This window comes from Mirounga angustirostris, unplaced genomic scaffold (assembly GCF_029215605.1).
Source record: "Mirounga angustirostris isolate CCGP_5_RB_7025 unplaced genomic scaffold, mMirAng1.0.hap1 SCAF_16, whole genome shotgun sequence".
Lineage (NCBI taxonomy): Eukaryota > Metazoa > Chordata > Mammalia > Carnivora > Phocidae > Mirounga > Mirounga angustirostris.
In genome coordinates, this window is record NW_026991724.1 from 35450704 (window position 1) to 35477927 (window position 27224).

Below are 27224 nucleotides of genomic sequence, written 5' to 3' on the forward strand. Positions count from 1 at the left end.
TTTATTATATATATATATATATATATATATATACACACACACATATATATATTCTCTACATATTTATATTTACACACACACATTCATAAATATATACACATTTATTGAGTGAGGAAGGGGTAAAAGGAAACGAAAAGCATTGAAAGATACATGTGGAATTTCCCTGAGTATGTTGACTCTTCCTGGGAGAGGGAAATGTTGATACAAGCCAAGGAATCAGTGCCAGAGGAAGGAAGACTCTCCAGGAGAGGTCTAATATTAATATTCATGATTTTCAATTGGCTCAAAAACCCCTAAGTCCCCACAAGCTCTGATCCCTCCATTTCTCCAGCCAGAGGTCTTGAGAGAAGAATAAGAGTATGGGAGTGGGTGATTTAGAGTCACCTCTTGGGAACCAGAATGAGGTGCTGCTCCCCTCTTCCCGATCTCTTCATGTCTATGCTTATTCTTCATTCTTCATGTCCTGGATATAATCAGAAGCCATCCTCCAGAGGAAATTGGAGTGAGAGGAAAGGACAGTTTGTATATGTAGGGAGGGGAAGAGAGGCAGTTTGCTACTATACTCCAACTTGAACTTTCTTAAATTCAAGACTTCAGGTGCATAGTATTATAACTGCCATAATAGAAACCATGCCACATTTTGCAGATCTGCGTAAGTTCTTAAAATTTATCTTCACTGACTTAGCATTTTAACAGCTTAGGGTTATTTACAAGTATCAGTTGGAAACTTCCTTTACCCTCCCATCTTAGAAATCCACAAAAATTGCTACAGAAAATTAGCCTACTCTTTGATTCAGAAAAGTAACCTGTATTCCTACATATTATTGCCTTCCATTGACAACCCAGTCCATGGTCACTTGATTAGGTGCAGAAACTCGTTAAACATCTTATGAAAATTTAAGGCAACCCTCAGGGTTTCCTTTTTATCTCAAAGAAAAAGAGATTTAGACATAAAATTACAGGTAGCTGAGGGTTAAGCTAGGATCAAAGTTTCTAATTCTTTGGCTGCACATATTACACAAATTCCCCTCTGCATGAGATACACATTGATATACATTAAATTGAAATCAACATGGGAACTGACACAGAAAATATATGGTTTGTAATGTCAGGAATATTTAAAAATGTGAAAACAGAGTGCTTGGCTGGCTCAGTTGGTAAAGCATGCAATTCTTGATCTTGGGGTTGTTAGTTCAAGCCCCATGATGGGCATAGAGTTTACTTTATATATATATATTTATATATATATATATAAAGTAATATAAATATATATATATATATATTTTTTTTTTTTAAGATTTTATTTATTTATTTGAGAGAGAGTGAGAACAGAAACACAAGCAGGGGGAGTGGGAGAGGGAGAAGAAGGCCTCCCGCTGAGCAGGGAGCCCGATGCGGGGCTGGATCCCAGGACCCCGGGATCATGAACTGAGCCAAAGGCAGATGCCCAATGACTGAGCCACCCAGGCACCCCTAGAGTTTACTTAAAAAAAAAAAGAGGGAGAGAGAAATAAAAATGTGAAAGTTCAACAAGAGACTTGAGGGAAAAGCTACTGAACAAAGAAAATGAGAATTCTTTATCAAAAGCTATTTTTAAATTAAGCAATGCTTTTTTAGTTAGAAAAATATAATTTAACTGGCAAATTTACTCAAAGGAAAGGTTGGTCAACTATGAGCTGCTACATAAATTTCAGACATTCTTTGATCATAAGGAATGACTTCATAAATGAATGGCCAAATTAATTAATCATGCAATTCAACAAAATAATCAGTTCGTTGTTGATATTCCTGTTGTGTTTTTTTTTTTACCTGGTTGCCAAAGAGGTTGAATCCATTAATTGCTTCTAGAGCTGCTTTTGCTAAGCCAACAGAGCTAAAAGAGAAAAGGAAATACTTTAGAATTCTGATGTCTGGCTACAAAATAAGAACCATTATCTAATGAATATTCACAAGCAAGTTTTTTTATTAACACTTATAACAACTTCCATGAGAAAAATAATGTGTAAGAGACTTTAATCTGACATTTCACTATTTTAATTTTTCTTTTTTATGGTTAGTGATCTTTTGGGAAAAATATTTCTAAGTTCACCTTGATCTAGACAAATGGTCATACTATTGATGGGAGTAATTTTAATCCCAGTATCATTTATATTCAGTAACTCAAGGCAAAAAAAAAAAGATGAACTTTAGAGGAAGGTGTTATTATGATGACATGTACTCAGTAATAACCAGGTTGGGCATCTTTACTTCAGATCAATTTAACAGAGCTTTCCTGACATTCTTAGCTTAGGGTCCAATGAAATAGGCATTATTTTATACTCAAAGAACAACTGATCACCACACCTCTCATTTTTTGCCATATGCTTCTCTTTGTATAAAATGTGTACTCCTTTGGCCGCTCAAATGCCATATACAATAGTGCTGAAAAATGGGAAGATCTCAATTTCATTAAAAATGTGACACTGTTGGGACACTGGGTGCCTCAGTCGGTTAAGTGTCTGCCTTCGGCTCAGGTCATGATCCCAGGGTCCTGGGATCAAGTCCCGCATCGGAACCCTTGCTCAGCAGGGAGCCTGCTTCTCCCTCTGCCTGCCACTCCCCATGCTTGTGCTTCTCTCTCTCTCTCTCTCTGACAAATAAATAAAATCTTTAAAATAAAATAAAATCTGAAAAAAAGTGTGACACTGTCATCTTATAAATGTCAACCTTTAAATATAACCTTTAAATATTTTAGATCAAATATCTAGTTTATTATACTTATCACAATCTTTTTGTTTTTACTTAAAGCAACTGCATGTGCCATTAATATCTTTTGAAAATCATGGTCTATCATCATTTCTTTAAAGAATCAAGCATTTCTTTAAAGCAGTCATTACAAAAGTGTGGTCCCCAGAGCAGCAGCATTCCCTGGGAACTTACTAGAAATGCCAGTTCTCACTCCTCTCTGGGAGTGGGATCCGACAATCAGTGTTAAAAGCCCTCTAGGTGCTTGAATGTGCTTTAAATTTGAGAACCACTGTTCTGAGTTATTCATGTCATCGTAAGCACTACTTTTATTACAGAAGAGGGAAACTTATTCTGAAAGAATGGAAAAAGGTGGGAAATTTATTTTGAAATACATGGATGGAAAGGTGGAATAGACATAACTTTCCCAAATGCCTCTCACTAAATATAACTAAAAACCTTGGACACTATGTAAGCAACATAAAAAGGCTCAGAAAATGGAAATAAGGCAGACTGGCTAAGAACCTCAAGATTCTAGGAACAACACCGTGGTAAACACTCTGAGTTTCCTTTTTGCCTCATATATAACAGACTTAAAGATAAAGAAGCCAACAACTAGGAATGCCAGTAGGTGCATACACAAAAAGCCCCAACAAAAGCCTGCTCTTTCTAGCCAAAGGACCAGGAAAAGGGCAGCCTAGCAAAACAGAAAATTTTTAGACAAAAACCATTCAGAAAAAAACTGTGGCCTTAGCCCCACGTAGTCTTATAAAGGCTGAGTGGAAAACCTAGACTTTTACATTCCAGAGTCTATAATGAGGGACCATACCCATTCACCAATCCTCCCGGCTATGACGGTGTCACAAAAGTCCAAGGAGGAAGCCAAGACCTTTCATTCCCAATGGGTGGTAAGAAGTCTCCCCTCCTCATACTGTGAAGATCACACGGAGAGCCTAGATTTCCACTCCTACCCATCAGTATTGAAATGAACCTCCTTGTCCTGCTGGGATGGCATCAGGGGAGGTCCAATGGACAGTCAGGACTTTCACTAATGCCCAGCTGTAAGGAGACTACACCCTTTCCCTACCATGTAAGTGGAGGCCAACTGGGAATAAGTAATGAAGCATTCCTATCCTTTCCAGCTAGGGAGGTTATCAGTGGAGGCCTACCGGGGAAATATACATCCCACCCAGACCCAGAAGTAACAAAGAAACTCCATCTTGGGTGTCAACAAAAAACCCGGCAATACATTCTCACCTGGCAATAACAGTGATGCTCCCGTCCCCTGCCCCTACCAGAGTGGTATCAATAAAATACAGTTAAAGTAAAAAGTTAAAAAAAAAGATTCAGGGCCTTATAATATAATACCTAAATGTCCATGTCTCAATAAAAAAAATCACTCATCATATCTAAAAACAGAAAGATCTCCAGCTGAATGAAAAAGACAATCAATAAATCCTAACACTGAAATGAAAAAGATGTTAGAATTATGGGACAAAATTTTAAAGCAGCCATGATAAAAATGCTTCATTGAGCAATTATGAATATGAGTGAAACATATGAAAAGATAGAAAGCCTCAGCTAAGAAATGGATAGTCTCAGCAAAACTGTTAGAATTGAAAAATACAATAATCAAAGAAAAAAGCTCCATAGACAGGATTGATGGCAGAATGGAAAAGACAGAAGAAAAAATAACTATATTACAAGATAAAATAATAAAAATTATCCAATCTGAGCAAAAGAGAGAAAACAGACTGTTAAAAAAAAAATGAAGAGAGCCTCAGGGGCCTGTGGGACATCTAACATTCATGTCACTGGACTCCATGAAGGAGAGGAGAAAGAGGGCAGGGCTAAAAAAAAGTACTTGAAATAATGGTAGAGAACTTCCCAATTAGCAAAAGACAAAAGCTACAGATTCAAGCAGCTAACGCAAACAGAATAAAATAAAAATATCCATGCTAGGACACATCATAAGTTTTGAAAACTAATACAAATTAAAAATCTTAAAAAAGAGGCACCTGGTTGGCTCAGGGGGTGGAGTGAGCTCAGGGTCATGATTTTAAGCCCCAGGTTGGATGTGGAGATTAGTTAAAAATAAAAAATCTTGTAAAAAAAAATCTTGAAAGTAGTCAGAAAAAAACACCTGACCTATAGAAGGAAAAACAAATGAATAAGAGTGACTTATAAGAAACCATGAAGGCTAAAAAGATGTGGCATGAAAGTTTTCAAGCACTAAAAGAAAAGAACTGTCAACCCAGAATTTTACATGTGTAAACACATTCTTTTATCTATCATCTATCAATTTACCTATCTAGCTGAGCAAGACATTCTCAGATAAAAGAAAAATAAGAGATCTGTCACCAGCAGATCTACTCTAAAAGTGTGACTAAAATAAGTTCTCAAAACAGAAAGGAAATGATAGGACGAAAGAGGGAAAGAAAACAACAACCTTGGAACAATCAAAAAGGAAGAAAGAATATGGTAAGCAAAAATATGGATAAATATAACAGGTTTTTCTTCTCCTCTTACATTTTATAAATTATGTGTAATAGTTACAGCAAAAGTTGTAAAACTGGTTCTAAATGTATGGGGAAGAAATATTTAAGATAATTCTATTATAGATGGGCAAGGGTAATTCTCTACTTCCCTCCAACTGGTACAATGATGACATCAATAAGCTGACCTGTTGTGTATAAATAATGTAATATCTACAGCAACCACTAAAAAACTACACAAAAAGATACATTCAAATCCAATATACATATATCAAAATGGAACTCTAAAAAATGTTCAAGAACCCACAGGAAGGTAGAAAAAGAAAAAGAGAGAAATGAAAAACAGAGAGAATATACACAAAACAAATAAAATGGCAGACTTAACCCCAAACATATCAGTAGGATCTAACTATATCAATTAAAAGAAAAACTGGCAGAGTTGATTTAAAAATATGACCCGGGGTGCCTGAGTGGCTCAGCTGGTTAAGCATCTGCCTTCAGTTCAGGCCCCTGGGACTGAACCCCCACATCGGGCTCCCTGCTCAGCAGGAAGTCTGCTTCTCCCTCTCTTTCTGTCCCTCCCCCTACTTGTGCTTGCTTGTGCTCTCTCTCAAATAAAAAAATAAAATCTTAAAAAAGATCAAAAAACAAAAATAACCAGGACCCAATTATATATCATCCAATAAGAAGCTCAATTCAAATGTAACAATATAAGCAGACTGAAAGTAAAAGGATAAAAAAAGAAATATCATGCAAACATTAATTTCAAAAAGCAAGAGTGACTATTTAATAAAGATAAAGTAGACAGCAGAGCAATGAAAATTACTGGAGACTGAGAGTGATATTATATAATGATTAAATGGTCAATTCACCAAGAAGATAGAGCAATCTTTTTTTTTTAATTTTTTATTGTTATGTTAATCCCCATACATTACGTCATTAGTTTTAGATGTAGTGTTCCATGATTCATTGTTTGTGCATAACACCCAGTGCTCCATGCAGAACGTGCCCTCCTCAATACCCATCACCAGGCTAACCCATCCTCCCACCCCCATCCCCTCTAGAACCCTCAGTTTGTTTTTCAGAGTCCATCGTCTCTCATGGTTCGTCTCCTCCTCCGATTTCCCCCCCTTCATTCTTCCCCTCCTGCTACCTTCTTCTTTTTTTTTTCTTAACATATATTGCATTATTTGTTTCAGAGGTTTTTTAAAATATTTATTTATTTATTTATTTGACAGAGAGAGACACGGTGAGAGAGGGAACACAAGCAGGGAGAGTGGGAGAGGGAGAAACAGGCTTCCCGCTGAACACGGAGCCCCATGTCGGGCTCGATCCCAGGACCCTGGGATCATGACCTGAGCCGAAGGCAGACGCTTAACGACTGAGCCACCAAGGCGCCCCAAGACATTGCATTCTTAAATGTACATGCACCAAATAAAAGAGCTGCACAATATGTGAAGCAAAATTGATAGAACTAAAAGGACAAACAGACAAAACCACAATTATAGTTGGAGACTCAATATTCCTTTCTCAACAATTAGTAGAAAGACTAGGCATAAAATTTGAAAGGATATAGAAGAACCATTAGCCAGCAGAATCTAATCAATATTTTTATAACATTCCTGCTGTGGACCAAATTATGTCCCCCAAATACACATACACTGAAGCCCCAACCTCCAGTTTTATATATTTGAATATGAGGCCTTTAGAAGGTAATCTGGTTTAGATTAGATCATCAGAGTGTGGCCTTCATGATGGCATTAGTATCCCTATAAGAAGAGATATCAGAGATCTTCCTTTCTCTCTCCCTCTTGCCCATGAGAGGACATAGTAAGAAGGTAACTATCTGTAAACCAGAAAGACAGTCCTCACTAGAGAATCAAATTAGGTGGCACTTTGGTCTTGCTCTTGGACTTTCTAGTCTCCAGAACTATAATAAATAAATTCCTATTCTTTAAGCTACCGATAGCTCAAGCTGACTAATAAAAATCTACATAATACGAATTGAGTACAACTTTTTTTCAAGTGCCAATCAACATACACTAAGATCATATCTTAGCCATAAATAAGACCTCAAAAATATAAAAGAACTGAAATCATAACATGTTCTCTGACTAAAATGGCATCAAACTAGGATCAACAACAGAAAGACAACAAGAAAATCTACCAACACTTGTAACAAAACAATACATGCCCATCTACAAAATCCACATGGGTCAAAGAGGAAGTATCAGGTGAAAATAAAAAAATATACTTAACATAAAAAGGAAAATATAACATCAAAGCTTGTGTAGCACAGCTAAAGCAATGCTGAGAGAGAAATTTATAACACTAAATGCATATCCTAGAAAAAAGAAAAAAAGCCTCAAATCAATTATCTAAGCTCCAACATAAAGAACCTGGAAAAAGAGCAAAATAAACTCAAAGCAAACAGAAAAATATAGATAGATAAGAGCAGAAATCAATGACATTAAAAACAGAAAATAACAATTGCTGGGTCGTATAGTAGCTCTATTTTTACACTACTGGGTATTTACCCCAAAGATACAAATGTAGGGATCCAAAGGGGTACGTGCACCCCGATGTTTATAGCAGCAATGTCCACAATAGCCAAACTGTGGAAAGAGCCAAGATGTCCATCAACAGATGAATGGATAAAGAAGATGTGGTATATATATACAATGGAATATTATGCAGCCATCAAAAGGAATGAGATCTTGCCATTTGCAACGATGTGGATGGAACTGGAGGGTATTACGCTGAGTGAAATAAGTCAATCAAAGAAAGACATGTATCATATGCCCTCACTGATAGGAGGAATTCTTAATCTCAGGAGACAAACTGAGGATCACTGGAGTGGTGGGGGGTGGGAGGGATGGGGTGGCTGGATGATAGACACTGGGGAGGGTACGTGCTATGGTGAGCGCTGTGAATTGTGTAAGACTGTTGTATCACAGACCTGTACCTCTGAAACAAATAATACATTATATGTTAAAAAAAAAAAAGAAGAAGATAGCAGGAAGGGAAAAATGAAGGGGGGGGGGAATCGGAGGAGGAGACGAACCATGAGAGACTATGGAATCTGAGAAACAAACTGAGGGTTCCAGAGGGGAGGGGGGTGGGAGGATGGGTTAGCCTGGTGATGGGTATTAAAGAGGGCAAGTACTTTATGGAGCACTGGGTGTTATACGCAAACAATGAATCATGGAACACTACATCAAAAACTAATGATGTAATGTATGGTGATTAACATAATAAAAAAATTTTTTTAAATTAAAAAAATAAAAACAGAAAATAACAGAAAATCAATGAAACAACTGATCTTTGAAAAGCTAATGAAAAGTTGATAAACCACTAGCAGGGCTGTCAAAGAAATAAAACAAAAGACAGTAATGACCAATATTAGGAATAAAAAAGGAAATATCATTACTGACATAGTAGACATCAAAAGGGTAATAAGAAAACACTACAAATAATTCTACATACATAAATTTGACAACTTAGAAAAAAATGAATCAATTCCTAGAAAAGCACTAACTACCACTACTTACCCAATATAAAATAAATCATTTGAATAGCCCTATAACTTTTAAGGATATTTAATCCATAACTTTAAAATGGCCAAAAATAAATAAATAAATCTCCAAGCCTAGATGATTTGATTAGAGAATTTTATCAAACATTTAAAAAAAGTTAACACCAATTCTACATAAACTCTTCCAATAAACAGGAGAGAAAGTACTTTGGGTTTTATTTCATGAAGTTAGCATTACCTTGATACCAAAACCAGACAAAGACAATACACAAAAAACAACTATACACCAATATCCCTCATCCATATATATATTAAATCCTTTTCAAAAAATTACCAAATAGAATTTAGCGACATATAAAATGAATTATCACCATAACTGACCAAGTAGAGTTGATTCCAGGGATACAGGGCAGGTTCAGTAATCAAAAATCAATATAATCCACCATAATATTAACAGGCTAAAGAAGAAAAATCACAAGCACATCAAGTCTGTGTAGTATTGGTGGAGGGATAAACACACAGAACCCAGAAACAGACTGATACAAATATGCCCACTTTATTTTTAACAAGAGCACAAAGGCATTTCAATGGAGGAATGATAGTTTTTTTAACAAATGCAAATGATGCTGGAACAACTGGACATTCTTAGGTAAAAAAGAAAAAAGGAATAAGAACTTCAACCTTACTCTCATCAAACGTTATACAAGATTAATGCAAAATGAATCATAAAATTAAATATAAAACATAAAAGTATACAACTTTTGGAAAACAAGTTGTTGAAGAAAATCTTAAGGATCCAGGGTTAGGCAAAAAGTTATCTGACTTTATACCAAAGGTACAACCCATAAAAGGAAAAACTGATAAACTGAATTTCACCAAAATTAAAATTTTTTTGCTCTGTGACAGATTCTGTTAAGAGGATACAAAGACAAGCTATAGACAGGGACAATATATTTGCAAAACACGTATCTGACAAAGGACTGGTATTTAGTATTAACAACTATCAAGAAATCAACAATAAAAAAAAAAAAAACCCAAGTAAAAATGAGCCAAAAACATGAAGAGTCACTTCACTGAAGAGAATTTACAGATAGCAAATAAGCAGATGAAAAGTTCCAACATCATTCATTATCCACTAGGAAATGCAAATTAAAACCACAATGAGATACCACTATAAACCAATCAGAGTACCTAAAATAAAAAATAATGGTAACACCAAATGCTGGCAAAGATGCAAACTGTATTGCTCATACATTGCTGGTAGGAAAGTAAAATGATTCAGGACTCTGGCAAACAGTCTTGCAGTTTTTTTGAAATCTAAACAGCAACTACCTGCCAACTGTACTACTGGGCATTCATTTTGTTCACACAAAACCCTGTAGAGACCCTTTTTGTTGTTGTTGGTTGCATGTGCTTTAGATGTTACATCTAAAGTGTGATCTTGTCTAATCCAAGGTCACAATGATTTGCAACTATGTTTTCTTCTAAGAGTTTTTTAGTTTTAAGCTCTTACATACAAGTCTTTGATCCATTTCCAATTAGTTTTTATATATGGTGTGAAGTAGGGATCCAAATTCATTCTTTTGCATGTAGATATCCAGTTGCCCCAGCACCATTTGTTGAAAAAAACTATCCTTTTTCTATTGAACCGTCTTTACACCTTCATCAAAATCAACTACCATAAATGTATGGACTTATTTCTGGATTGTCAATTCTATTCTACTGATCTCTATATCTGTTCTTAAGCCAATATCACACTATTTAATTATTGTAGCATATTATTCTACATATAATACGCATAGTACTGTAGTAAATTTTGAAAATGGAAAGTGTGAACCCAACTTTATTCTTTCTCTGGGCTGTTTTGGCTATTCTGAGTCCCTTGCATTTCCATATGAATTTTATGATCAGCTTGTCAAATTCTGCAAAAAGACAGTTGGACTTTTCATATAGATTACACTGATCACAGGAAATCTTCACATTTTTGTATGTCTTCACTAGAATCTATGCTGACCATTTTACCCTGGTTTTCAAGAACAATTGAGCCAATAATCTGGGTTTAATATATTGTCCTACTTACTCAAATCTGCAGCCTAGCATTTCACCACCAGCAAAGTAAGTACTTAATGCTTCCATATTTTAAACAAATTCTGTAATATTTCACATGGTAGTGCTAGAGTACTCAAGACAAGGACAGTGGTCTCTTTTCATATCCAAGGACATTTTAGAGAAATGACAAGGCCTGGAACCTAAAGGAATAATGTCCAAGTGAGGAATATGTGGTGGTTTAATGCACAAACACCTACATGCATCTAACCTTACTAAATACCAGAAAACTTCCCTTTATAGTGAGGTATATGTGTTATTAAGATTGTTTGCAGAGGGTGCCTGGGTGGCTCAGTTGGTTGAGCGACTGCCTTCGGCTCAGGTCATGATCCTGGAGTCCCTGGATCGAGTCCCGCATCGGGCTCCCTGCTCGGCGGGGAGTCTGCTTCTCCCTCTGACCCTCCTCCCTCTCATGTACTCTCTCTCTCATTCTCGCTCTCTCAAAAATAGAATAAATCTTAAAAAAAAAAAAAAAGATTGTTTGCAGAATTTTGAGAATGGAGAGAAAATAACCTAATCAAAAGGCAAATACAAAAGAAAGTCTATACTAAAGGAAATACATAATGTAGCCAGCCCAAGGTTCTGTCTTCAACAATGGTACATAAAAACAGTTAAAGAGATGAATTTGGAAATTATCTTAATAAACCATTACAAAAGAAACATTGTGCCTAGAATACAGTAAATGTTCAATTCTTTCCATTTTAACCTGCTTTCCCAATGCAATTGATTAAATAATTGGACTTACTTGAAATTCACAAATATGTTAATTTACTATCCACTGGTTATTTGAATCTCTGGCAACAGCAAGCTATTTAGAAACTCAAACATATTCCTAATGTGATTTATATTTTATTGGCAAATGGAATATATTATGTTGTAAGCATTAAAAATATTTTACTGGCACAAGACACTCTCAGAAAATTAAGTTAGTCTATGATTAGCCAATGAATAAATTAATATTAGGGGAATACTACCAATAGAATATACACCAATTTGATTCTTGCAAGGTGTTACCTCAACATTCATTTAAAAGGGCTAAAAGCAACATTTCTTGGGATATAGCTTGTAGTAATGTGATTTGTTACATAAATCAAGCTAGAAAAAAGGATGGGTTTGGACTAAGTGATTTATAACCCACCATGGAATCCAAAAAATGAGGTTGTAATGGATGTTCATGAATTGTTTAGTAGGGTAAAAATTCATAAAATGAAGCACAATGGATGAATAGTTGCTTCTATCATAACTCAGTGACTGGAAGATCCAAAATGACTTAAAAAGACGAAGTAACTTTAAATAACAAGAACTATATTGAAAAAAATGGACACTAAAAGCTTCTCAAACTAAGTGGTGTTATGATGGTTACTTAGCTGATATTTTAATGATGGCTTTCTTTATTGGAAAAGCCAAGAGAATAGAACATAAAACCATAAAAAAAAAAACCTTGAAAAAAAATCACATTTAAATTTTTTGCTTCTTTGGTCTTCTTTATATTGCAAATACAAGACTTAACAAAGTAAAAAAAGGAAATAATGCTGTTAAATGTAAAGTTCTTTTTAGGAATCAATGTTTCAAAAACTTATCTTTCCATTTGGGCATATATCTACATTACTAAGTTATTAAATACTAAAGTATTCCTTTATACTTCCCAATAACCAAAACAATTCAAGGTTAGGTTTGAGATTAAAGAGTTTTGGTTTAAAGAGTTCAAAGGTAGCCCTGAGGAGTAGGAATATCCTTATATAAATGAAGAGGGGGAAACATTAAGATTAAAATACCTAAATTAAACTTGGAGAGGTTGAGAAGACTACTTGGATATTTAACTTTGGGGGTTAAGAATTAGTGCTACAATAGATATGTACCAAAATTATATATGGAGGAAAATGCAATTAAATCAAATAAGAGGATTTTTAAATGTATAGGAACTTGCCAAAAGGCTTAGAGACTGAACAGGAGAAAAGAGAATTATACAGTTCCAGATACCCTAGCAGAAACTGAAACGAACATGTTGCTTGAGGAAAATAGGGTCAACAGAAAAACCAGGAGAACTGGGAATGGTTACTTAGGAAACATTTTAAAAGAGAATCATTGTAGGCTTAGAGCAATAGACCCCTTTACTAAAGCCCTGAAAAAGGTGAGGTTGCTGCTAGAATGGGGTTCAGATAAAAGTAATGAGATCACTTTTTACAAAAAACTTCTGGAGTTTATCTAAGAAATACTAAAGAATTAAAGAATTTGAACTAGGGCGCCTGGGTGGCTCAGTTGGTTAAGCGACTGCCTTCAGCTCAGGTCATGATCCTGGAGTCCCGGGATCGAGTCCCGCGTCAGGCTCCCTGCTCGGCAGGGAGTCTGCCTCTCCCTCTGACCCTCCCCCCTCTCATGTGCTCTCTCTCATTCTCTCTCTTTCAAATAAATAAATAAAAATCTTAAAAAAAAAAAAAAAGAATTTGAACTAAAAGAGATACCAGCAAACCTGGGGCTGAAAAGGGCAGATCGGCAAGGGACTGACTAAAACATTAAGCTGAATCAAACTTTAATGATTACTTAAAGATATCCTTAAAACTTACCAAAATTTCACCAAGATTGTACACCCTGCTGTTATTTCAAATTTAAGGAAACTTTTTAAAACTTTAAAGTACAACATGATATAGTTGAAACAACTTTCCATTTGGAGGCCAACCCCCTGGAATCCAGTTCTAGCTCTACTACCTAGTGATTTGTAATATTTAGGGTGTGTGTTGGGGGGAGAATCACAAAACCTTTTAAACTTTAACTTTCTCCTGTATAAAAGGCAGTAATATGTTCCCCGTGTGGCCTAAATAAAAACTATTCTATAACTGTACAGAGCCACAGATTACAATTATTAAAGTACAGCTGAGCTTGGATGCTGAAGAGGGAGCCTCTGACCTCAAATACTACATGCATGCATATTGGGGGCCCAGAGGCAGAAGTCTTCTTTGATCAAGGCACAGCTTAGAAGGGATGTGTGCAGAGTGGCAAGGAAAGGAAGAAACATTTATCAAGCCAGCACTCTGGCCAAGGCCTTAGTGAGCACCAAGGAACCAGTCAGATTGTGCTCTTTTTCTGACTCCTGCTAAAGAGACTCTATAGCACAGAGATAAAGAGAGGCAAAGTAAGTTAGAAGACAAAGGGCAGTATGAATACTTACAGGAGGAATTATTGTATACTATTTCAGGATGTCTGAAATTATGGGAACAGCTTAAGGATATAACAAGCATATTGTAGTAGTAAAGATCACATCCAACTAGGAACAGATAGTTCTGGGATAGAAAAAGAGTCCCTGATTAGTAGCAGCTCTACATTCTACCACCCATGTGTAAGTGCAGGCTGCCAGCCTCCTACCACCATCGCCATCACAAAGCCAATGAGTGCCATGAGGCTCAGTTCTCCTGCAGTTTCAAAACAGACACTTTGGGCACCAGATGTGACACATCCAAAATATGCTTGTGGAGATATGAGTTCAGAAATTTTTGGGGAAAAAAATGCTTAAAGTTCTCTTGGGGAATTGTAAAGTTCCCATAGAAAATTAGGAGATCAATGTTAAATGTGTAAAACCCACCATCCAAATCTAAATGGCAAACTTCATTTCCCATCCATTTGAATAAAACGGACCTGCCACAAATTAAGATTGATTTTGCATGCAAAAGATAGCAAAGAACATCACATAATGATCTTCTGAGTCTTGAAATAAAATCCTTAATGATTCAGTTTAAAAGGCTGGCACCTCGGTTACATGAAAACATGCTGGAGCCTCTGTATTTTTTCACGGGGAACATTCCAATATCCTCACTTTCTCGGGTTAATGGTAACGTTTACCCAAGGTTCTTCCTGAGTTTACTACAGTTTTTGTAAACAGAAAAACCTTTACTCCAAATATTTTATACTGAAAATGTCAATGGGCTCACATTGGAATATACTAAATGGTTATTAAAAAGCAGAGAAGGGGGTTGATAAATCATAAATACTGAAAAGGTACGTTTTTAAAAATCACCTTTTCTAATTAGATCCACTTTCTTATACTTTGACTGATAATCTGGAGTGTTAAGAACTTAATTTGAATGATAGCTGAAATATAACTTCCTATTTATTTTCCTATTTTTAGTATTTGCCAGAATTTAATGCCTTAATTGAACTTTCCCACAAATCATTTCTCTACTCCACTGACTTCTTCCCTGATTGCTACTATTCTGCTCTATATTTCAAAATGCCTCATATAAATCATAAAACTTATAGAAAAATGTGTATAAATTAGCTTCCTAAAGTTAATAGAAAAATCCTCTTTGTTTCAGTATTTGCTATTAACATACTCTGAAATGTATAAGTACACCTGCATTCTAGTGCTTACTTCTAATCAGGTATTCAAATGATTTGTATATATTAACTTCATCATTACAACAACTTTATAAAGTAGAAACTATTATTGTCTTCATTTTGTAGATGAGGAAACTGAGGCATGGGGATATTATACAGCTAGTGATCTGGAGCTAGATTTTAGTTTATTAAGTATCTTATATCAGCTTAATTTTTTGTGTATGATTAGTCCTTCTATTCAAAAACAGTATATCCTCTAAACCAGTGTTTCCTAAACTGTTTCTGTAGTTCATTTAAGTCCCAATGATCTAAACCAACCTATAGTTGATAATCTTTAAATCTTAAATCTTTTAATGTCAAATGGGTAAGACTAATTGAAATATACTTTTTTTTAATTCAAGTATAATTAACATATAGTGTTATATTACTTTCAGGTGTACAATACAATGACTCAACAATTCTATATATTACTCAGTGCTTGTCAAGACATGTGTATTCTTGGGGCACCGGGGTGGCTCAGTCAGTTAAGAGTCTTGACTCTTGATTTCCGCTCAGGTAGTGACATCAGAGTTGTGAGATCAAGCCCGCACTGGGCTCCATGCTGAGCATGAAGTCTCCTTAATATTCTCTCTCTCCCTCTCCTTCCTCCCCTCCCCACTCCCTCTCTAAAAAAAAAAAGAAAGAAACAGAGAGACAGAGAGAAAGAAAGAAAAAGAAAGAAAAAAAAGAAGAAAGAAAGAAAGAAAGAAAGAAAGAAAGAAAGAAAGAAAGAAAGAAAGAAAGAAAGAAAGAAAGAAAGAAAGAAAGAAAGAAAGAAAGAAAAGGAAAGGAAAGAAAGGAAAATTAACAGATATGTGAATTCTTAATCCTCTTTATTTGACCCATCCCCTAACCACCTCTCCTCTAGCACTCCAAGTTTGTTCTCTGTATTTAAGAGTTTTGTTTTTTTGTCTCTTTTTATCTTTGTTTTCTTTTGTTTTGTAAATTCCACATACGAATGATATCATACAGTATTTGTCTTTCACTGACTGACTTTATTTGAATTAGCATTATACGTTCTAGGTCCATCCATGTTGTTGCAGATGGCATCTCATTCTTTTTTATGACTAATATTCCATTTTATATATATATATATATGTGTATATATATATATATATATGTATATATATATCTCACATCTCCATTCATTCATTCATCTATCAATGGGACACATGGTTTGCTTCATATCTTAGCTGTTGTACATAATCAAGCAGTAAACATAGGAGTGTACATATCTTTTCAACTTAGTGTTTTTGTTTTCTTTGGGTAAATACCCAAGAGCGGAATTACTGGATCATGTGGTAATTCTATTTTTTTTTATTTTTTTATTATTATGTTAATCCCCATACACTACATCATTAGTTTTACATATAGTGTTCCATGATTCATTGTTTGTGCGTAACACCCAGTGCTCCATGCAGAACGTGCCCTCCTCAATACCCATCACCAGGCTAACCCACTCTCCCACCTCCCTCCCCCCTAAAACCCTCAGTTTGTTTTTCAGAGTCCATCGTCTCTCATGATTCGTCTCCTCCTCCGATTTCCCCCCTCATTCTTCCCCTCCTGCTAACTTCTTTTTTTTTTTCTTAACATATATTGCATTATTTGTTTCAGAGGTACAGATCTGAGATTCAAGTCTTGAACAATTCACACCGCTTACCAGAGCACATACCCTCCCCAGTATCTATCACCCAGTCACCCCATCCCTCTCACCCCACCCCCCACTCCAGCAACCCTCAGTTTCTTTCCTGAGATTAAGAACTCCTCATATCAGTGAGGTCATATGATACATGTTTTTCTCTGTTAGACTTATTTCGCTCAGCATAATACCCTCCAGTTCCATCCACATCATTGAAAATGGCAAGATCTCATTCCTTTTGATGGCTGCATAATATTCCATTGTATATATATACCACATCGACTTTATCCATTCGTCTGTCGATGGATATCTTGGCTCTTTCCACAGTTTGGCTATTGTGGACATTGCTGCTATAAACATCGGGGTGCACAAACCCCTTCGGATCCCTACATTTGTATCTTTGGGGTAAATACCCAGTAGTGCAATTGCTGGATCATAGGGTAGCTCTATTTTCAACTTATTGAGGAACCTCCATACTGTTTTCTAGAGTGGCTGCACCAGTTTGCATTCCCACCAAGAGTGTAGGAGGGTTCCCCTTTAGCCGCATCCCCGACAACATCTGTCATTTCCTGACTTGTTAATTTTAGCCATTCTGACTGGTGTGAGGTGGTATCTCATTGAGGTTTTGATTTGGATTTCCCTGATGCCAAATGATATTGAACACTTTTTCATGTGTCTCTTGGCCATTTGGATGTCTTCTTTGGAAAAATGTCTGTTCATGTCTTCTGCCCATTTCTTGATTGGATTCTTTGTTCTTTGGGTGTTGAGTTTGATGAGTTCTTTATAGATTTTGGATACTAGCCCTTTATCTGGTATGTCATTTGCAAATATCTTCTCCCATTCTGTTGGTTGTCTTTTGGTTTTGTTGACTGTTTCTTTTGCTGTGCAAAAGCTTTTTATCTTGATGAAGTCCCAATAGTTCATTTTTGCCCTTGCTTCCCTTGCCTTTGGCAATGTTTCTAGGAAGAAGTTGCTGAGGCTGAGGTCGCAGAGGTTGCTGCCTGTGTTCTCCTTTAGGATTTCGATGGACTCCTGTCTCACATTGAGTTCTTTCAACCATTTTGAGTCTATTTTTGTGTGTGGTCTAAGGAAATGGACCAGTTTCATTCTTCTGCATGTGGCTATCCAATTTTCCCAACACCATTTGTTGGAGAGACTGTCTTTTTTCCATTGGACATTCTTTCCTGCTTTGTCAAAGATCAGTTGACCATAGAGTTGAGGGTCCATTTCTGGGCTCTCTATTCTGTTCCAATGATCGATATGCCTGTTTTTGTGCCAGTACCATACTGTCTTGAAGATGACAGCTTTGTAATAGAGCTGGAAGTCCGGAATTGTGATGCCGCCAGCTTTGCTTTTCTTTTTCAACATTCCTCTGGCTATTCGGGATCTTTCCTAGTTCCATACAAATTATAGGATGATTTGTTCCATTTCTTTGAAAAAAGTGGATGGTATTTTGATGGGGATTGCATTGAATGTGTAGATTGCTCTAGGTAGCATTGACATCTTCACAATATTTGTTCTTCCAATCCATGAACATGGAACGTTTTTCCATTCCTTTGTGTCTTCCTCAATTTCTTTCATGAGTATTTTACAGTTTTCTAAGTACAGATCCTTTGCCTCTTTGTTAGATTTATTCCTAGGTATCTTATGGTTTGGGTGCAATTGTAAATGGGATCAACTCCTTAATTTCTCTTTCTTCTGTCTTGCTGTTGGTGTATAGGAATGCCACTGATCTCTGTGCATTGATTTTATATCCTGCCACTTGACTGAATTCCTGTATGAGTTCTAGCAGTTTTGGGGTGGAGTCTTTGGGGTTTTCCACATAGAGTATCATATCATCTGCAAACAGTGAGAGTTTGACTTCTTCTTTGCCGATTTGGATGCCTTTTCTTTTTGTTGTCTGATTACTGTGGCTAAGACTTCCAATACTATGTTGAATAGCAGTGGTGATAGTGGACATCCCTGCCTCATTCCTGACCTTAGGGGGAAAGCTCTCAGTTTTTCCCCATTGACAATGATATTTGCTGTAGGTTTTTCATAGATGGCTTTTATGATATTGAGGTATGTACCCTCTATGCCTATACTCTGAAGAGTTTTGATCAAGAAAGGATGCTGTACTTTGTCAAAAGCTTTTTCTGCATCTGTTGAGAGGATCATATGATTCTTGTTCTTTCTTTTGTTAATGTACTGTATCATGTTGATTGATTTGGGGATGTTGAACCAACCTTGTAGCCCAGGGATAAATCCCACTTGCTCGTGGTGAGTAATCCTTTTAATGTACTGTTGGATCCTATTGGCTACTATTTTGGTGAGAATTTTTGCATCCATGTTCATCAGGGATATTGGTCTGTAATTCTCCTTTTGGATGGGGTCTTTGTCTGGTTTGGGGATCAAGGTAATGCTGGCCTCATAAAATGAGTTTGGAAGTTTTCCTTCCATTTCTATTTTTTGGAAAAGTTTCAGAAGAATAGGTATTAATTCTTCTTTAAATGTTTGGTAGAATTCCCCTGGGAAGCCATGTGACCCTGGGCTTTTGTTTTTGGGGAGATTTTTGATGACTGCTTCAATTTCCTTAGTGGTTATAGGTCTGTTCAGGTTTTCTTTTTCTTCCTGGTGCAGTTTTGGTAGTTGATACATCTCTAGGAATGCATCCATTTCTTCCAGGTTATTTAATTTGCTGGCATAGAGTTGCTCATATGTTCTTATAATTGTTTGTATTTCTTTGGTGTTGGTTGTGATCTCTCCTCTTTCATTTATGATTTTGTTGATTTGGGTCATTTCTCTTTTCTTTTTGATAAGTCTGGCCAGTAGGTTATCAATCTTGTTAATTCTTTCAAAGAACCAGCTCCTAGTTTCGTTGATTTGTTCTACTGTTCTTTTAGTTTCTATCTCATTGATTTCTGCTCTGATATTTATTATTTCTCTTCTCCTGCTGGGTTTAGGCTTTATTTTCTGTTCTTTCTCCATCTCCTTTAGGTGTAGGGTTAGGTTGTGCATTTGAGACCTTTCTTGTTTCTTGAGAAAGGCTTGTATTGCTATATACTTTCCTCTTAGGACTGCCTTTGCTGCATCCCAAAGATTTTGAACAGTTGTGTTTTCATTTTCATTGGTTTCCATGAATTTTTTTAATTCTTCTTTAATTTCCTGGTTGACCCATTCATTCTTCAGTAGGATGCTCTTTAGCCTCCATGTATTTGAGTTCTTTCCGACTTTCCTCTTGTGATTGAGTTCTAGTTTCAAAGCATTGTGGGCTGAAAATAGACAGGGAATGATCCCAATCCTTTGGTACCGGTTGAGACCTGATTTGTGACCTAGGATGTGATCAATTCTGGAGAATGTTCCATGGGCACTAGAGAAGAATGTGTATTCCGTTGCTTTGGGATGGAATGTTCTGAATAGGTCTGTGAAGTCCATTTGGTCCAGTGTGTCATTTAAAGTCTTTATTTCCTTGTTAATCTTTTCTCTAGACGATCTGTCCATTTCAGTGAGGGGGGTGTTAAAGTCCCCCACTATTATTGTATTGTTGTCGATGTGTTTCTTTGCTTTTCTTATTAATTGCCTTATATAATTGGCTTCTCCCATGTTAGGGGCATAGATCTTTACAATTGTTAGATCTTCTTGTTGGATAGACCCTTTAAGTAGGATATAATGTCCTTCCTCATCTCTTATTACAGTCTTCGGTTTAAAATCTAATTTGTCTGATATAAGGATTGCCACCGCAGCTTTCTTTTGGTGTCCATTAGCATGGTAAATGGTTTTCCACCCCCTCACTTTCAATCTGGGCGTGTCTTTGGGTCTAAAATGAGTCTCTTGCAGACAGCATATCGATGGGTCTTGTTTTTTAATCCAGTCTGATAGCCTGTGTCTTTTGATTGGGGCATTTAGCCCATTTACATTCAGGGTAACTATTGTAAGATAGGAATTTAGTGCCATTGTATTGCCTGGAAGGTGACTGTTAATGTATATCGTCTGTGTTCCTCTCTGGTCTATGTTGCTTTTACGCTCTCTCTTTGCTTAGAGGACCCCTTTGAAGATTTCCTGTAGGGCTGGTTTCGTGTTTGCAAATTCCTTTAGTTTTTGTTTGTCCTGGAAGCTTTTTATCTCTCCTTCCATTTTCAATGACAGCCTAGCTGGATATAGTATTCTTGGCTGCATATTTTTCTCATTTAGTGCTCTGAATATATCCTGCCAGTCCTTTCTGGCCTGCCAGGTCTCTGTGGATAGGTCTGTTGCCAATCTAATGTTTCTACCATTGTAGGTTACATATCTCTTCCCCCGAGCTGCTTTCAGGATTTTCTCTTTGTCTCTGAGACTCGAAAGTTTTACTATTAGATGTCGGGGTGTTGACCTATTTTTATTGATTTTGAGAGGGGTTCTCTGTGCTTCCTGGATTTTCATGCCTGTTTCCTTTCCCAAATTAGGGAAGTTCACTGGTATAATTTGCTCCTATATACCTTCTGCCCCTCTCTCTCTTTCTTCTTCTTCTGGGATCCCAATTATTCTAATGTTGTTTCATCTTATGGTATCGCTTATCTCTCGAATTCTGCCCTCGTGATCCAGTAGTTGTTTATCTCTCTTTTTCTCAGTTTCTTTATTTTCCATCATTTGGTCTTCTATATCACTGATTCTCTCCTCTGCCTCATTTATCCTAGCATTTAGCGCCCCCATATTTGATTGCACCTCATTAATAGCCTTTTTGATTTTGACTTGGTTAGATTTTAATTCTTTTACTTCTCCAGAAAGCATTTCTCTAATAACTTCCATATTTTTTTCAAGCCCAGCTAGTATCTTTAAAGTGATGATTCTGAACTCTAGATCTGACATCGTACTAATGTCCGTATTGAGTAGGTCTCTGGCAGTCGGCACTACCTCTTGTTCTTTTGTTGAGGTGATTTTTTCCGTCTTGTCATTTTGTCCAGAGGAGAATAGATTAATGAGAGAACAAAATGCTAGCAGGGTAACAATGTTCCAAGAAAATATACTCTAAACAAATCAGAAAAGACCTGAAGCAGTGGGAAAAGAAAGGGAAAGAGAGAAAAAAGAAAAAGATAAAGATAAAAACAGAACAAAACAAAACAATACAAAAACAGAATGTGATCAAATATGCTCAGGCTGGTATATAGATCAGTGCCACAAACTAGATTTGGGGTGTATTTTGGTCTGTTAGAAGAAACTGTCTCCCAAAGTTTTAAAGAAAGAAAAACTTATATATGTACAAAAATAAGGGTTTATACGATGAAGGGATGGAATATGATTGTAAAGATAGAAATTATAAAAAATTTTATAAAAGGAATTGATAAGAAGTTGTTTGAAAAAAGAAAGAAGAGGATTTAAAAAAAAAGGGGGGGGAAGGGAGAGAATGTGATCAGGCAGGGGAGTAGAAAAAAACCATACACTAGAGATTTAGGGTATATTTTGATCTGTTAGAAGAAATTATCTCAAAATTTTAGGGAGAACAACTTATTTATATATGCCAAAAATATAGGTAACTACTACGAAGAGATAGAATATGACTCTAAAAATGAAAAATAAAAATGTTTTTTAAAAAAGGGATTGACAAGATGTTGGTTGAAAAAGGGAAAAAGAACAATTCAAAAAAAAAAAAAAGAAAAAAGACAGTTAAAAAAGAAAACATTAACTTTGAAAGACAAAAGAATCATGGTAAAAAAGCCATGAATTCTATGTGCAGTATTCCCCTAGCGCTGGAGTTCTGCCGTTCTCATTGATCGGTAAACTTGGTCTTGGCTGGCTGTTCTCGCTGATCTTCTGGGGGAGGGGCCTGTTGCCGAGGTTCCCAAATGTCTTTGCCGGAGGCGGAATTGCCCCGCCCCTGCCTGGTCCGGGCTAAGTAATCTACTTGGGTTTGCTCTCCGGGGCTTTTGTTCCCTGCAAGCTTTCCGTACAGCTTTGGAGGACGAGAGTGAAAGGGCAGCCTCCCAATCTCCAACCCGGAGGAGCCGAGAACTCGGGCCCCACTCCTCAGTGAGCCCCCAGAGAAAAGCAGTCAATCACTCCCGTCTCCCCGGTCTCTGGCCACAATCCGTGCTCATCCGGCCTGTGACCGCGGGTTTCTATCTCTGGCACCCGACCCCGTGTGGAGTCTCCAAACCCAGCAGATCCCTGCGGTGCGCTCCCGCATCTCTCCTCCTGGGGGAGGAAGGGGAGTCTCCCCGGATCTGCTGCTCGTTGGGTCCCTGCTGGAGGAGCAGTGGCCCGACTGTGCCGCTGATCACTGTTTATGACAACCCCAAGCTGAGAGCCCACGCCTCAGCTTTGTCTCTGCAGCCGGCTTCCCCGCTCCGATACCTGGGAGCTCTGCCGCACTCAGGCACCCCCGGTGTTTCTGCGACCCCGAGGGTCCTGAGACCACACTGTCCCACGAGGGTTCCACTCCCACTTAGCCACAGGAGCGACGTCCCTCAGTGGAGCCAACTTCTAAAAGTTCTGATTTTGTGCTCCACGGCTCTATCACTTGCCAGTATCGGCTGATGTAGCCCCCCTCCCCCGCCATCTATCCTCCCGAATATCGCCTCGGATTCACTTCTCCGCACGTCCTACCTTCCAGAAAGTGGTTGCTTTTCTGTTCAGAGAGTTGTTGCTATTCTTTTCCTCGATCTCTGTTGAGTTTGTAGGTGTTCAGAATGGTTTGATCCCTAACCAGCTGAATTCCTGAGAGGAGACGAAATCCAGGTCTCCTACTCCTCCGCCATCTTGCTCCGCCCTGGTAATTCTATTTTCAATGTTTTGAGGAACCTGTATACTATTCTCTACAGTGGCTACACCAATTTGCATTCCCACCAACAGCATACAAGGGTTCCTTTTTCTCCACATCTTCAATGACCCTTATTTCTTGTGTTTATGATTTTAACCATTCTGACAGGTGCAGAATGATATCTCATTGTGCTTTTAGTTTGCATTTCCCTGAGGATTAGTGATGTTCACTATCTTTTCATGTGTCTGCTGGTCTCTATAGGTCTTCTTTGGAAAAATGTCCACTCTGGTCCTCTGCCCATTTTTTAATCAAATTCTTTGTTTATTTGATATTGAACTGTATAAATTATTTATATATTTTGGATATTAACCCCTCATCATATATGCCATTTGCAGTATCTTCTCCCATTCAGTAGGTTGCCTTTTTGTTGATGGTTTCCTTCACTGTGAAAAAGCTTTTTATTTTGGTATAGTCCCAATAATTTAATTTTGTTTTTGGTTTCCTTACCTGAAGAGAAAAATATTTCTGTGACTAATGTCAAAATAATTACTAAGTTTTCTTCTAGGAATTTCATGGTTTCAGGACTCACACTCAGGTCTTTAATCCATTTTGAGTTTATTTTTGTGTACGGTATAAGAAACTTGTCCAGTTTCATTCTTTTGCACATAGCTGTCCAGTTTTCCCAATACCATTTGTTGAAGAAACTATCTTTTCTCCATTGTATATTTTTGCCTCCTTTGTTGCAGGTTAATTGACCATATAAGTGTGGGTTTATTTCTCATTTCTCTATTCTGTTCCATTGATCTACATCTATTTTTGCCAGTACTATACTGTTTTGATTACTATAGCTTTGTAATATATCTTGAAATATGCAATTGTGATACCACTAGCTTTGTTCATCTTTCTCAAGATTGCTTTGGCTATTGGGGTCTTTTGTGGTTCCATACAAATGTTAGGATTAATGTTCCAGTTCTGTGAAAAATGTCATTGGAATTTTGATAGGGATTGCATTAATAAATCTGTAGATTGCTTTGGGTAGTATGAACAATATAACAATACTGGTTCTTCCAATCCATGAGCATGGAATATCTTTCCATTTGTTTGGGCCATTTTCAGTTTCTTTCATCAGTGTTTTACAGTTTTTGGAATATAGGTCTTTAGTTCCTTGGTTAGGTTTATTCCTAGGTATTTTATTTTTGGTGCAATTGAGCTAAACTTTTCAGTTAAAAGATAACCTCCCAGCATAAAATTTGGTGCAGTCAGTCACTAAAGCTATTTCGCTAACCTTAAGGAGTAAAGGAAACTCATACACCACTAACATCAGTCATAAGCTATTGTTATTTATCAAGCCCACTAAACCAGAATGCAAGATGTTGATCACACCTCCTACAGAAAACAATAAATGTTAAGTTTTGTATAAAGGTTGTGAGTATCTGGTTAGGATTTAAAAAAATCAGCTCTACAACATGGAAGGGAATTTTTACGTGCAATGAATATACATTTGGTATTTGGCAATTTTAATGTATTTGATCTTTCAAATGGTGTCATTTCAAAAAGGAAAAAGAGAAAGAGCTGGTTTAGCAGAAAGGCCAAGCCTTGGACTGGAGGCCGATATGCATGTACTGACACCATGGGAGGTTAGGAAAGATACCCTGTTTTTTCTTCCATCTGTTTTTGGGTACTGAGAACAGACTCTTGCTTTAATTTTAAGTGAATTTCATCTGCCTCATATATAGGAAAAAAAAAGAGATGAAAATTAACATAGAAACCACAGTTGCAATCTAATACTTTGATTTTTATTCAAATTCCACACATTTAAATTAAAAAAAAAAAAAAACGCTCAAAAATCAGCAAATTACCTTGAATGTAGCTCTGTGCTTCCATTATTATATTTGCTTCCTCTTTCCCAGACACCAAAGTCTGGTACGCGGTAAACTCTTTCTACACAAAATACAAGGTTTTGAATAAAAGAGACCTAAAAGAAAAGAAATGAAACATAAGGACACATGCAGTAACAGGATCTTTATATACTGGTAAGAGCAATTAGATTATCATTTGAAATCCAATTACACACTTGCTACCAACACTTTCTTAACGTGTTCAAATTCTTGATTTTTTATATTACTATGCATACTCTGTTATACCTGGTTTTTCTAATATAAAGCCAAAAGTGAGAACCTAATATACAGTACAGAAATAAAATTTAAATCCTGTCAATGCTTCAACTATAATTTTTCAGCAATGTATCTATTACTGTTCATGGAGACTGGATATCTTGACAATTAAGAAAAACATAAAGCATTGTTTTATAATAGATAATATTTGTTATCTAAAATGTTCATATGAAGTGTTAAATAAGTCTAAAACTTTGGAGATAAAAAGGTATTTCCCAGTTCTGAAAAGAGTCAGTCCATTAACTGACTTAAGATTAATCTGGAGTCTTGAGTCTATTAATCCTGGAATCTAATATTCTTCTGGTCTTTTCTACAGCTGTAGATACCCATTCTTATAAACTCAAAGTTATGATTGGAGATGAGCTCCAACCAACAGGCCAAGAGTCACAGTTTCCTTGTAAAGTTTTCAGACAACTGATGAAATTTAAACTCTCAAAAGTAACTACAGAAAGCAAAGATTATGGTCAGTTCTAATTAAAAAAAAAAAAAACTGTTCATTTTATTAAAGACAATATCTTAACTGGGCTGCTGGTCTTAATTACAAGGTTTTAAATTAAGTCCCCATGTTTCGTTCAATATTGCAAACTGAGTATGTGCACTTGCCTATCCATCCTTCATCTCGAGATCCCTTCTGAAGTGACAATATGTATCTCCCACCTCCCCCCATACACATAATTAATATAATGTATATACTTTTAAGAATGACAAAAAAATAGGTGGGGGGTGTGCTAAATGGGTGATGGGCATTAAAGACGGCACTTGTTGGGATGAGCATTGGGTATTATATATAAGTAATGAATCACTAAATTCTATTCCTGAAACCAATACTACACCATATGTTAACTAACTTGAATTTAAATTAAAAAAACCTCTTTACACAATTATAATTATTGTATTTGAAAAAATAAAATCATTAATGAAGTATACACAAAATTAAAAAAAAAGAATGACACATTAATAATACTAAAAAACCAAGGTAATATCTCACCAGTACACCAGAAACTCTGCCAAATTATAATAGAAGAAAGCAATAGAAAAGAATTCTTTGAGAAATCAGAACAGAGGAAACCACAGCCTCTTAAAATGACTCTTCTTTATTCTCTAGGATCTCTGGAAAGTTTCTAAGCCCAGAGTCAACAAATACATTGCTTAAGAGTTGATCTATAGAGCAGTCTACCCAGATTCTCTCACAAAAGATGAATGGCTAGTACACTGGAATCCCTGACATTTCCACTCTGCATCTGAACAGAGATGTTTGCCCTTAGGGCCAAAAACAGCTGACAAATTTCAGTGAAGAAAAAAGCAATTAGAGTGTTGGAGCCTCACAGAATTAGAACAGAGCATAAGATGATTCTAGATTTCCACAAAACACATATGTATCCCGTAACTTCCCTATCCAAGAATGAAGCATTACATAACTACAGTAAACTTATTTTTTTACTTTGAATATTAGTGAGGCTCTCCCCAGCTT

General features: G+C 36.6%; 1 protein-coding gene across 6 annotated transcripts in view; it reads right to left on the minus strand.

Annotated features, from left to right (window-relative positions):
- The window catches only part of PHKB (phosphorylase kinase regulatory subunit beta), a 318702-nt gene that overhangs the window by 145155 nt on the left and 146323 nt on the right, over positions 1–27224 (minus strand). For all 6 annotated transcript variants that reach the window (XM_064580840.1, XM_064580837.1, XM_064580838.1 and 3 more), the window contains 2 exons: positions 25439–25554; positions 1810–1873 (listed from right to left, as the gene is read on the minus strand). In XM_064580840.1, coding sequence (XP_064436910.1) covers positions 1810–1873; positions 25439–25554 — 180 coding nt within the window. The remainder of the gene's footprint in view (positions 1–1809; positions 1874–25438; positions 25555–27224) is intronic.